The sequence below is a fragment of the Giraffa tippelskirchi genome, chromosome 12 (assembly GCF_054371585.1).
Source record: "Giraffa tippelskirchi isolate mGirTip1 chromosome 12, T2T-mGirTip1v1.2.pri, whole genome shotgun sequence".
Classification (NCBI taxonomy): domain Eukaryota; kingdom Metazoa; phylum Chordata; class Mammalia; order Artiodactyla; family Giraffidae; genus Giraffa; species Giraffa tippelskirchi.
Window position 1 is genome coordinate 24149302 of NC_137286.1, and position 13819 is coordinate 24163120.

The following is a 13819-nucleotide window of genomic DNA, read 5'->3' on the forward strand; positions in this document are numbered from 1 at the left end:
CATGAGCTAAGAAGAAACTTGAATTAAGCCTAAGAGCAGAGAGGGGAGCTTCTGTTTAAAATCCACTCTTGCAATTGACTGGATGTCTGACCCCTGGGCAAGTCATTAACCTCTGTGTCTTAGTTTCCACATCTGTAAAGTGGAGATAATAATGCTTTCTTACTTCAAAGAATTATAGATTAATCAATGTCTGAAAAATGTCTCTAACTTGGGAACCTCTATGTAAATATTCCAGTGTAGCATGTAGGAGAGTCATGTGTAAATACTGGAGAAATAAATTTGAGCTTTCTTTTAATTTATTCACAATGCTAAAAAATGAAAAATAATCGCTAGTGTCCTCATCCTGAAAATACTATTAAGGAAATAGCAGTTCGATTTATATATTGGGGAAAATGTCCTTTTAATTGTCGTAAGTCTTTTTCAGCCCCACGTGTCTCCCGAGCAGAGGTGTGTGCTGAGGTGTGTGAATCCCAGGTGTGTGGGGACCGAGGCCTCTTAGCTGAATCAACAGGGACTACAAAAGCCACTCGTGCCAGGAGGACTCTGCCAGTGTAGAGAGCTGTCGGCTTCGTTGGCTGGGTTATAAACTCAGGGCTTCTGCGAGCTGTCTGGTTTTCCTCCTCCTTGCCCACTGCCCTGCTCCCCTCTCCAGGGAGAGGATGCTCGGGGCTTACCCAAGTCTCAGGGTCCCAGAGCTTGCATCAGAGGCTGATGTGCAATGTTTGGATCATGTAGTTGTGATCCCCAAATGAAAATGTTAATAATTTACAGTCAGTTCCTTCCCCACCTTTCAAAAAAGGGAAGATTTCCCCAAAGGACCTTTGATTTATTGGCTGGCTTGGAGGGCCTCCTCATGCCAAGTGGGGTGCCTGGGGGTGGGGAGGAAGGGGAGAGGAGGAGGCACCTGAAGGAAGTCAAACTGTGCCTCAGGAGGAACAGTGGAAGGACTGGTCATCTGTGCGGGAGGGAGGGAGCCTCTCCCAGCACCGGCCTAGGGAGCAAGGAAAGGTCGTGCGTTGTGGTAGGGGCGAGGGAGGAGGCTCTGGAGACAAGGGGAGGCTGGCGAGAATGGGGCTTTGAAGCTGCATATTTATCAGCTTTCTGGGCCATGGACTGGCATCATCTCTGCTTGCCATCCCACTGCCCCTTTTTTTTTTAGTGAGTCTGTATATTAAATAAGATTGGCCTTAAGGCAGGGTGACCTGTAACAGGCCAGGTATGTTCGTTCAAGGAACTGGAAGGTTGTAATGAGAGCAGTAGAGAGAGAGGGCAGACCAGGTTTTCAAGGAAATAAAACAGGAGCCTGAAAGCCGTAGCTGCCCCGTGGGTCGCCTGGTGCCAGGGCTGGTGGAGCAGAGTGGCAGCAGCGGCGGGCACCAGCCCTACCTTTCCCTAGACCCAGTTTGATGCCAAGGAGAGGAGAATCTGATCTAAGTGCAGGCCATACATCCCCAAGGGCTGCCCTCAGAATGAGGTGTGACTGGGGCACTCACTGGACTGTCTCAGGTGCATGGGTTGGGTTCTCCTTCCAGGGCTCCTCCCTCTCCGTCATTCTGGATTGCCTAGCATTGTCTGCGTGGCCTGCCAGTTAGAAGCAGAGGCCAATAAGCATCACTGTACTATGGATTTAACCTGGATTTAACCCTATTGTACAAACTCTTCTCTGAAGACGGTACTTGTTCTATGTCGTTTTGCTATTTTTCTTCTGAATTGTGAGCTGTACCTCTCATAGTGGGAAAGTAGGCCTATGACCTTAAGTGATGTTAAATTACTCAGTAAGGCAGTTTGACTGTGGGTGCTTTATGAAAAACACAAACAATTACTGTGTTTGGAATTATTAATCTTCTGCAATAGTCTTGGGAAAGTGGTTTAGACCCAAACATTCTGAGCATCTCTATTCCTGACTCAAATAGAGACTTGAGCAAGGGCTTTACACCTGTTCTGAGTTCCATCCCCACTGCCACTCACCTATTCCAACTGAAGAAGGGAGCTGTAGAACAGGGCCCAAGCTGGATGCATACGTATCACTGTTATTTTAAAAAGGGGTACATTATTGCATGGCTGTTACTTCTTTGGCTTTCAGAGACTTTTTTTTTCCTTTTACTGTATTAGTATTGCCTGAAATGGAATAAACCTTCCATCTGATTTTTATCTTCCAAATAAGATCTTTTCAAAGAAGCTTCTTTGGGGAGTCTGGAATAATTAATTCTCTCCCCCTCCATCTTTCTCAATGCATTTAATTTGAACTTTCTTAATGAAAACTCATCTCTCATAAATGCTGGGTTGGCCCATTTTGTGTGTGCCTGCTCTGTCTTGCTTTGAGTGATGTGTAAATAAGAGGCAATCTGGTGATGAGTTTTGCTTGTGTGGTGCGGAAGGGTGGAGAGGGAGGAGGGTTTGATGAATAGAGGCGACCAGAAAATGTACTTGATAATAACATGGCCATGATTGATGTTGTAATTCCTGAAAAATTATCATTGTGATATAATTATTTGTTTATGAACTGTGCCCTGAGACTCCCAAGTTTGTGATTATTCATGGCACAGATAAAACTCTAAAGTCAATAATTCATCAAGGGTATAATGGTTTTGTTTGGGGGGAGGTGGGGGGTCCACGGGAATATTGCATCCTGTTTCTGACACTTCCGCTATAAATCTAAGAACTCCTTCAGTACAAGGAAGAGCCACCTCCTTACCCTCTGCTCCTTTTTTCCCCCCTTAAAGTGGCTTTAGAGATTTGCATATATTATTTTTAAAACAAATTAATTTTATCCTAGAAAATTTTCAACAGAGGAACATTATCTGGGTCACTCCTATTGGTGTATCTCGTGGCTGCCAGTAGAGAAATGAACAGAACAAAAAACAACTGTGCTTTGTCCCCAGGAAAGTACAAGCCAATCTTACACTAATCACTTTGATTTTGGTCCATGAAAGGAGGTCCAAAAGGAGGTCTACCCATTTTCAGAAAGTTAATGTGTTTGGCCTTATGATTTGTATTCAACTTTCGAGTGGATGATTTTACATGTATGTGTCAGCGATCTTGGCATCTCGCCCCAGTTCTGCTCCTGTGAAATGGCTGGTGCAGTAGTTTCTCTAATTCTTTCCATTTCCTTCTCATGGTTGTTTTTTCCCTGCCTCAGTTTATTCACAAGAGAGTAACCCATTGGGAATTTGTTACAGATGCATTATGTGCTTCTAGCCCAGGGTTCAGATCCCCTGGAGAAGGGACCAGCTACCCACTCTAGTATTCCTGCCTGGAGAATCCCGTGGACCGAGGAGCCTGGCAGGCGACAGTCCATGGGGTGGCAAAAGAGTTGGACACGACTGAGTGACTAACACTTTCACTTTCAGAGTTCACAAAGGTTGGGGCCAGGTCCCTCCTCTCTAGCAGGGCTGGGTGAAGATGTCTTGGGGGGCACAGAGAGTATAATGAAAATGAGCAATGTTTTCACAGGGACAGAGCCTTGCTCACCTTCCATGCCTCGGGAATGAGGGAACTTCTTTCCTTAAACTGCTTTTCGCCTAAGAACATGCCAGCATTACATGAGGGCTATATACATATTGGAGGTGGGAGACCTTCCTTATCAAAGCTTTGTGAAAAGATCAAGGTGTTCTGGTTGACTAGAAGCTCAAGATGAAATAACAGTTGGTTTGGCTGCGAAGAAGTGACTTCGGGTTCAGTCTGTTTTAATCAAAAGCTCAGAGTCCTGAGCAGGAGCTGTAATAGGACTTGTAGCCCAGGCAGGCACCAAATAACATCTGGAGCCCTGTGATTGACCCAGGGTGCCATGTTTTAAAAAGGGGCTGTTATGGGTTGAATAGCATCCTCCAAAGACTTGATGTCTAACCCCCAGTACCTCAGCATGTGGCCTTAATTCCATTTCCTTCTCAGGGTAGGATCATTGGTGCAATTAATTAAGATGAGGTCCTATGGGTATAGGGTAGGCCCTAATCCAATATGTCCCTGCTGCTGCTGCTGCTAAGTCGCTTCAGTCGTGTCTGACTCTGTGAGACCCCATAGACGGCAGCCCACCAGGCTCCACCGTCCCTGGGATGCTCCAGGCAAGAACACTGGAGTGGGTTGCCATTTCCTTCTCCAATGCATGAAAGTGAAAAGTGAAAATGAAGTCGCTCAGTCATGTCTGACTCCTAGCGACCCCATGGACTGCAGCCCTCCAGGCTCCTGTGTCCATGGGATTTTCCAGGCAAGAGTACTGGAGTGGGTTGTCATTGCCTTCTCCGAATCCAATATGACTGGTGTCCTTATTGGAAAGGGAGAGATGCACATGGTGGAGAGAACTCCATGTGAAGATGCAGCGACAGGGAGATGATGGCCCAGTGATGGGGAGGCAGAGATCAGAGTGATGTGTCATGGAATGCCCAGGAGGGCTGGTTCCCAGCAGAAAATAGGAGAGAAGCAAGGAGCAGACTCTCCATCAGAGCCCTTAAGAAGGAATCAACCTGCGTGACACCTTGAATTCAGACTTCGGGTCCTCAGAATTGGGAGAGAATAAATTTCTGGTGTTTGGAGCCAGTACCCAGTTGGTGGCCGTAAGCTGGCCCTAGGAAACCAGATTGGGGTCTTGACAGATCCTGGTGCACCCAGATGAGGGTGACTAGGATGGCAGAGGGATCCCCCACAGTGCCATTGGAGGAGCCGTGAAAAGAACAGGTGATAGTTACCCTAGAGATTTACTGAAACTCTGATATCCATCTTCACATATTTGGAAACCATTCAGATGGCAGAGGGTTGAGATTTAGTCTGGGCAACTCCAGAGGGAAGGTTTCAGTTCAACACCTTCTAAGTATGTTAATCCATAAGGCCGGAAAGACCCTGGCCACTAGAATCAGGGAGATGTGATTTCTACACGAGAGAGTTTCTCTCAGTTGCTAAGAGTCTCTGGATGATGACTGAGTTCAGACAGCTCACCGCTCATCTATGAGGGTACACTATTAAGGGATACCTTCTGGTGAATCTAAGATCCTCTGGTCTAGCTGTCCATGGGCTGTGATGTCAAAGTTTACTAAGTCAGTTAATGACTGCATGGGCTCTTTCCTCTTCCTCCTTTCTCTTTTCGTGGTACCTGGCTTACTGTTGAATACAGATTAAATAGTATTGTGGGTGCACACACACATCCTCCAACCAACATTTCTTGATGGCCAGCCATATGGACTACCCAAGAAGGCAGGAATGAATGAACTCACTAACTTATCCATTTTGCCATTCCTTTCCTGGTGGAAACTCAAAGTCATCCTGCCAAACCACATGGACATTTCTCACAGAATCTCTGTCTCTCGACAAGTTACGTTTCATCTTTATTTTTCCGTGTGTCTTCATCCATCAGTGTTCAGTAGATCTTCACCGAGCCAAAACTATTCATAAATCATTGAGCTAGGCTGTGGAGGAGACATGAAAATGAACAAGCCATGATTTGTGTCTGTGGTGAATTTACCAGGTCAGCCCCATTCTTTACAATGGTTTCCTAGGAGAAACAGCAAAGCGGAAGCGTCTAAGGGTGTTAACTTACCTTAGCATCCCAGAATTGTTTCTGAAGGCTGCTAGTTGTCATCATTCTTTGGGAATCATGCTCATGAACAAGATTTGCCCTTTTTTCATTACATGAAATGAAGCATTAGCAAAGCTTTTTTTCCTTCTCTCCCAAGTCTTTCACTCTAATTTTTGAACCTGGATAACAATCCTCTTAGCTTGAACAGACTCTCTTCTGGGCTTGAAAATATATGTGATCTCTTACTTTCAATGCAATGCATAGGCCAATTTGGTTTCAAATTGTTTTAAATACGGTCAACGTAAATATGCTTTGTCTAGGAGTAGGCAAAGATGGGTAAGAGTTACAGTCCAAAAGGACTAACAGTAGTTTCTTTCTTTTGTTTTTATTTGACTACATTGAGTCTTAGTTGCCACATTCAGGATCTTTATTTGTGGCTTGGGGACTATTAGTTGTGGCCCATGGAATCTAGTTCCCTGACCAAGGGACTGAACCTGCATTGGGAGTATGGAGTCTTAGCTACTGGACCACCGGAGAAGGCCCCTAAGACCAGTTTCTTTATGCTCAACTGAATGTATGTCTTCCCTCTTGTCCTGCTTGCTACTTTATGTTGCTATTGTTTCTCATTGTCAAATAAATAAGTATTCGTATCAGCTGGGAAGAAGAGATACAGAGAGCTGGCTTTAGATCCCTGTTTCGTCCATCACTTGCACACCGAAGTCTTGGCAAAGCAACTTGCTGCCAGCCCGGTGAGGGAAGAGTTCCTGGGGAAGCTTCTGGGGAGCTCAGGGCTCCCATTCGGCTGGTAGCTCCTTGGCTGGGGAAGTGGCAGGGCTGCCCCGTTGTCAGGGGTCTGTGCCCAGAGTTCTCTTCCTCTTTTTTTGGCGAAGAAATGTTCTTTCTTTCATTAGTGACAGACTTTTTAGCATGGGTGGGTACAAATAAAGGACAGGAAACATGATGCTAAGGATGCCTGAGCTTGTGTAAGAATCCAGTATTTCTACCATCTCTGTTGCAGAAGCTCCAAATATTGTGAAGGTTTCAGTTCACCCATCACTATATCTGACTTCCCCTTTTCAGCTGCCAACTGCTACTAGCTCCAGATCTCAGGGCTGAACGGGTGTCCAGAATTAAAGGGTTATGGCCAACCAACTTCATCATTGGGCCAACAGAGAGTCCGCTCTCTGCCTTGGTAGCCCCGCCCCCATGCAAAGCTCTGGAAGCCACAACTCACAGCTAAGAGCCAACATCTTGAGAGAGAGTGCCTTGGGTAAGCTGGCTTCAACACTCACTGTCATCTGTTCAGGATTGTGTTTCCAGCTGCATCAATTTGTCTGCTTCTCAATCTTGCTCTACTAAATTCTTCTGACTCTCAAGGGCAAAATGGAAAGATTCATTTTGGCAAAGTAGTTGAGAGAACCCAGTTCTGTATTCTCAGTCACTGTCTTCCTATTTCTAAGTACTTATTTCTGGGGATCCAGAAAGGGCCTACTGAAGAGATCTAGAGACCCACAACCATAACCACATTACCATATCCACCAGTCTCCATTAACCAAAAGTACCCTTGAATTGGCAAATGTCACTGGAGACTCAAAGTAGGACATGATATTTACAACAGTCGGGAGATTTTGGACAAAGTATTTACCTTTTCTTTCCGCTGAACCCATCCATGTCTTCATTTTCTGGAGTGCACAGACTTAACAGGTGACCCACCTGCATCCTTAACTTTTAGATAACAGCTGAAGTTTTTTCCCTTTGTTTATTTTTTGGAGTTAGCCAGCTGACCTGCCTCAAAGCGGGACGGGCTGGGTGCTGACCTACCCAATAACACAGCACAATCATGACTTACTTGGCTTGTCTGGAGAAAGAAAATGCATATTTAGTATAAAGAGAAGCTATAAGCAATGGAACAGTTGGTTATACATTACAGCTTGTAATAAATGAAAATATCGAGTGCATTTTAAATGATTAATGTATGAAAACTGTCACCACTTACTGTGCATTAATCAAGAAAAAAATGCACACTTCCCATAGTGGTTAATGTTGCAGGCCTGTTGTTCAGCCTTGATAATGTGCATAGCAATGCTCATATGACAATGAGTTTGGGTAGCTGAAAATTTAGGATGGTTGCAAGTTTGGTGTAGTATTTGGATTAGCATCTTAATCTGTGCCTTGTCAGCCTCATCGGTACACAAGCTATGCATTTTGTCCAAAACTAGCAAAAATATGGACGCTTTAAAATTTTTTCTTTTTTTTTTTTAAATCAAGAATATTGACCAAGGTACCTGCTTAAACAAATACTACCAGCATTCATTAGTTAGGATGGTTACATGTAAAAGAAATGATGCCAGATAGTAACAAATCCAAGAGAAGTTTATTATGAAAATGGCACCTGCGGATGAAAAATTAAGTTACATAAAGACAACCATGTATGTGACATGTATGAGAATCTACAAAAGTATAAAAAGAACCCTGTTGTAAATGAAGTATGTACATTTCTGATTTGCAGCATTATCAATGGTCAATGAAAAAAAATGTTTCAAAATAAGCCAGGCACTCAGGAAGTTAGGTCCGGGTTAGCTTCACACAAAACAAATGTACCATAGCTGTCGCTTTGTAACGTTTTAATCTTTTTATATATATATTGTAGAGTTGGTAACACTGCTAAGATTTTTACGAACAGAATATCCCTTTCCCCATTATTCAGCTACTTGGCACCAGTCTCCTCATAAAAGTTTTCATATATTTGTACAAGAAATAGTTAAAAACACAGACACAGTCTTCACAGGTAATGAAGTGTTTTTTTTTTTTTTTCATTTTGTAATTTTAACACTATGGATTTAGACAGCAGCTGTGATTATCTGTTAGTTTAAATCACCAGAAATCATTCTGACACAACACAGAAACATTTATAAAAGAAAAAAAAATAACAGCTGTCTAGCTGTTCTTTGTAGCTGATAGGTGCGTTCCTTTGATTGTTCGATAGCTAGAGTAGAGCTTCCAAAATTAATCTTTAAATTTCATGATTGGCCTTCTTTACCTTCTAAAACTACTCAGATCCTTCAAGTAAGCACTCACTATTAAAATTTGTGGCATTAAACTTTTTTTTTTTGTTACTATTCCACAGTGGTTTGGGCCCAACTCATGGAATCCGAGGGCCAGAAGGAATCCACTCCACACAGTGATATTCAAAGGACAGCCGAGTTACTCTATTAGCATTGCACACATAAACAAATATATATGACAATTCTATAGTCCATCCCCCCCTCCCCTTTTGTTTTTAAAAAATGTTGGTTGACCTTTGAAATAATTTTCTGTCTCACTGGTAAATTGCTTTATATATTGCTCCATCAGCCAACCTGGAAAGAAACCAAAGAAAAGCACCCACTGCTTATAGGTAGAGCACAAGGGACTCTGGGAATGTTAACAACTGAGGCTATATGGCATCAATTTATTTCATACATCTGAGCAGTATTCTTCAGTGCGTTGCGTGGCACTGCAGAAGAAAGAGTCGTACCCAGAATTCCGTTGTGGGAAAAAATGGCTCCATTAACCTTGAGCTAGTTAAGAGTCTTTTTATCTCTGAGAATGAAAAAGATTTTGGAGAAGTTGGGGTGGTGGGGAGACGAGGCGGGAAAAGGGGAGACGAGAGAGAGGGACAGACAGGGGAGAGGTCAGGAGAATATACACCAGTAAAGCAACAGCAGGAATCTTAAGAAGTGGAACGGAAGAGTCACAGACAGTAGAAGCAGCATAGGGTGACGTTACAGAGGAAGGCCACCACACAAAAATCACTAACCCCCAAGAATCACTGATTCACTAGGACTGCAGGAATGGGACTGTACCACTCCAGACTAGAGATAGAGCACAGAGAAGACAAAGGACAAAACAACTACATTAGCTTAGTATATACTGCATATAGAAACACACATGGAAACTGCAATGGACTGACGGCCAAGGACACTACACAGCGCACACGTTACAGTTCTCACATCTGTTATTAGATGCCTTAACAAACAGCTGCCAAAAATGGAGTGGAAGAAGAATTTATACTTGACAGTCATTTGGAGTGTTTGACACTACACTGATTTCTGGCAACGAAGACAAAATAGGATATTTTTTTCCTTTTTCTTTTTTTTTCTTTTTTTTTTTTTAAAACTTAATGTGCAGTTTTCAGTTGCAGTTATCTGTTTGAAGCTTATTTTAACCCATTCATTAGTTTTAAACCTTATTGGTTCCAACCTAGATAGAAAAGAACCAAAGGGGAAAAAAAATCCATCAAATCAGTCCCCCAAAACACAAATACAACCTTCCTTTTTTAAAGCAAGAAATGAAAAAAAAAAAAAAAAGTTAAATATTTTTTCCTTGTTTTACTCTGAAATGTTATTGAAGTTGTAAAAATTAGCCTCAGTTAGACTGAGAAAAGGAAAGGAAAAAAGCTCAACAAAAGGCAAAATGTACCTAAACTGCTCCTCAAGTCAGTTTGATTGAGTTTTCCAAAAGCCCTTTTAAAAAGGGCTTTCCTGACCCATTAAATTTAATGTGAGGCTATGTTTGTTAGTTGGGAGGTAAATTTTAAGTCCTGCAGCAAACGTTAATGAGGGCTTTGTCTTAACTAACCAAGGAGACTGCAGCAATGGACTCCAGACCAGGACAGAACACACTTTTTGTTTGTTTTTCTCCAAAACCCAGCCCAGGAGCTGCATTTTGTATGACAACATTACAGATTAATAAATGATAGCACCATGGTTTTAGAAATTAAGTTAATGTTTCAGTAATTAACATTTAGTCCAACTTTTTGTTTTTAAACATTCTAGTCACAGGCCAGAAATTAAGCTTAAGAACCCAAATTATTTTTATGTGCAAGTAAGAAAATCTTAAAATCTTAACCATAAAAAGAGAATTAAATTCTGCATAAAATTCTAAAATGCTATCCCCCTATTTTCAAAGGAATCAGGAACAGAAACAAAACACCACCCCATTTCATTTGACTTAGTCAAACAGGGCACATTGTTTATGCTTGTCTCTTTCAATCTTGATCATATCAAGATCTTTACGAAGAACACCCAATGGTTGTCACTTGAGAAATCTCTTGACCACAAGACTGAGTATTCTATGGCAGAGGCATATACACATGAAAGACATCTCAATAAAGATGCAAAAGAGAGCAAAACAACCCAACACACATCTCAGAAGAAGACAAAAGGGCAGGCAACCGGTCTTCTGACCCTCTGAAGGCCCCCAAAATAAAAAATATCTTTACAGGAAAGAATGAGTCCAGTGAAAGAAAGAAAAGCGGGTGGAACGGGGACCGTCGTGGCGAAGAGAAGATGCTGACCTGCTCGAATTCAAAGTGCTAGAATCAAAGGTCTAAACGAAAACGCCGACGATGCCTCCGGGGGCGGGCGGAGCCCCCCGCCAGGCCGCCAGGGGGCGCCGCTCAGTCCTCCTTGCGCTCCAGAGTCTGTGCCGCGTGGATGCCGTTGCTGTAGACCGGGAAGGGCAGCGTGGAGAACAGTCCCTCCGCCGTGGTGAACACGTTGCCGGCGGGCATCTGCGTCAGGCCGGCCGCGCTCACCGCGCCGCCGAACGGTCCCGACATGTTGAGTCGGTGCACGTGGTGGTAGAGCATCTCCATGGGCGTCTTGGGGTCGAGGCCGAAGCCCGGGCTGTTAACGTCCACGAAGTTAACAGCGTGCGCGTTGGGCAGAAGGTTGCCTTGCATGGCCAGGGTCACCTCGGCGGGGGCGTAGCGGATGGTGCCCGTGGTGTAGACCCTCTGTGCGGCCGTGCTGGTGGCCGCCAGGGTCCCGGTCACCCTGTGCACCAGCGGCAGCACGACGTTGCCCGCCTGCAACCTCTGCAGAGCCTCCAGGTCCCCGGTGTACAGCAAGGAGTTGGCCGCGCCCGGACCGCCCCCGCCGTTCCCGTTCCCGCTCCCGCCCCCGGGGTGCTTGTCCCGCGGGGACGCCGACAGCGGCGGCGACAGCGGGTCGGAGGCCACGGGGGCCAGGGCCGCGGGGGCCGACGTGCCGAACTGAGTCTTGCGGGCGGTGGCGGTGGCGGAGGAGGAGGTGCCGTCGGCGCCGGGCGGGGTGAGGACCGAGTCCGGGATGGCCACGTGCAGCCCCCCGGCGCCCGCGCCGCCGCCCGGCGGGGACGGGAAGTGCTCGGAGCTGGGGGGCTTGGTCATGCTGTAGGGCGACTCGTTCCGGGAGATCTCCCGGTTGGGCGGGTAATTCCAGATGCTGCTGTCGTTGTCGAAGTTGATGGGTTCCGCGATCTCGGTCTTGATTTTGAGCACCGAGGCACTGTTGGGGGACGACAGCAGCCGCGGGGGCTCCACCAGGCCGGCGTCCAGTCCGCCCGGGCTCGACGCGCTGGACAGGCGCCGGCGGCTGGCGCTGCCGCCCTTCTGCCGTTTCCGCCGCTTCTTGCGCTTCTGGTGCTTGCTGGAGGCCTGCGCGCCCGCCTCGCCCGCGCTGTCCGAGTCCTTGGCGCTGTCCGACGACAGCGACTCGCAGTCCTGCAGCCGCAGGTCCGACTCGCTCTCCACGTAGCCGCGCTCCACCTTGATCTGCATCCGGCCCAGCGCGCCGAAGCCGCCCCCGCCGCCGTCCTCGGCCGCCTTGGGGTTCTCAAAGTCCGAGTGCTCGAAGCTGTCGTCGCTGTCGCGGCTGTCCGGGTTGCTGGAGCTATGGCCGTCATCGTTGCAGTGCATGTCGTTGTCGCACGTGTTGCCTGACTTCTTGCGGTCGGGCTCCGGGTCTTCGCTGTTCTCCGACTGGTTCCCCTTCTCGTCGGACTTGGAGTTCTCGTTGTCCTCTGTGTGGGGGGAGGCACAGGAGATGTCAGGTTAGCAGCACGACGCGCACCTCTCACCGGCTGGGGAGGAGGAGGGGAGGGCTGGGTGTCCTGTCCCATCCTGAGCTGCTGCTCGCTCCAGCACTTCGGCAACCTAAAGCCTGGGCTTTCTCTCGTGAGGACCGAGGTTATAGGGGGTGGGGGAGTGCACGGGCCCCATCACCTGGAGGCTTGTTCCAAATGCAGAATCCCAGGCGTCCACCCAGACCTACTGAATGGGAGCCTTCATTTGAACAGGATCCCCAGGTGATTCTTAGGCACCTTAACGTTTGAGAAGTTCTGTAAAAATACTCAGGGAATCAGCGTGAATAACCTGGAATAAGGTGTCAGTGGCACAGGAAAATGATGATTTTGCAAGGTGACCTCCCAAAGAGGTGTGCTTTTTCTACTGGCAAATATTTGCTCCATATCAAAAACCATACTGTCTATTCCTAGAGTTATTATTCTTCAGAGCACTGAATGTCATCTGATTCATTGTGTGTTTTATTTTTTATTCTGTCTTTTCCCCCAACTGGAATACAAACTCCACAGGGCAGGGAAATTTTTGTCTTTTTGGTTCACTGCTATATACTGTATAAATAAGGAGCAGAGATTGTCTGTTCTGGAACTCTGCCCTAGTGAAGACCCTCAAATGAATGCAGAAAACTATCAAGAACCTCCTCACCTCTTCCTGCCTCCCTGAGGCCGTCTGGAGTAGAGGGATATGTGTTCACAGGAGCAGGTTCCCAATGGATGGGGCTTGTGGTGGGGGAGCCCTAGTCATCTGCTACATTTTAGGGAGGATAGGTTTTCTTAGTAATATAACCTCAAAACATTTAGGGATGATGCTGATTTCATGGCTCTGCTACATGCTTTTGGATGGAAGCCTGGACTGGAACCTTGAGCAAATCACGTCACTTACTCTGGCTTTCCTTTATTTAGTGGAAAAGGTTGGGTTAGAAGAAGCTTAGGAATTTTTGCAGTTGTCAATTTTCTGAGTTATGTGCCCCCTGGATCTGTGTGTGCCTGTAGAATGGGACTGGGGATTGGAGGAAAAGTAAATTTTTATGTTAACTTTTCTGTGTTCTGAAGAACTATTCAGTCTGCTTCCCCAAATAACTAGGAAAGGGAAAGCATGGATTTATTCAGCATAGATTCAGAAAATGACTAACAGTCCAGCTCGAAGAAAGAGTCAGTTACTGATGCCATTGCGTATCCCACTTTCGGGGTTCCATCCCAGCTTGGTGCGCATCTGAACATTTGGGGCTCAAAGTCACAGTCTGTCTTGGAGCAACAAAGATAGCCCTGCTGTCTGCTCTGGTAACGAGGGTGGAGCTAGCTATGGGGTTAGGGCAGGGCTTCTTCTGTATGGAGGGCTGACATTAAGTGATGGCTAAATCAATCAGTCTCTCTATATATTTGTGTATATATATTTATATACCATAATATACCCATGTGTATTAATACATA

At 45.8% G+C, this 13819-nt stretch overlaps 1 protein-coding gene and 1 long non-coding RNA gene across 6 annotated transcripts in view; one reads left to right on the plus strand and one right to left on the minus strand.

The window, feature by feature from the left end:
- The window catches only part of LOC145528856 (uncharacterized), a 176222-nt gene that overhangs the window by 82480 nt on the left and 79923 nt on the right, over positions 1-13819 (plus strand). The gene's annotated exons all lie outside the window — the stretch shown is intronic.
- NPAS3 (neuronal PAS domain protein 3) overlaps positions 10168-13819 on the minus strand; it is a 925755-nt gene continuing 922103 nt past the window's right edge. For all 5 annotated transcript variants that reach the window (XM_081547992.1, XM_081547994.1, XM_081547996.1 and 2 more), the window contains one exon: positions 10168-12331. In XM_081547992.1, coding sequence (XP_081404118.1) covers positions 10947-12331 — 1385 coding nt within the window. In that variant the 3' untranslated portion in view covers positions 10168-10946. The remainder of the gene's footprint in view (positions 12332-13819) is intronic.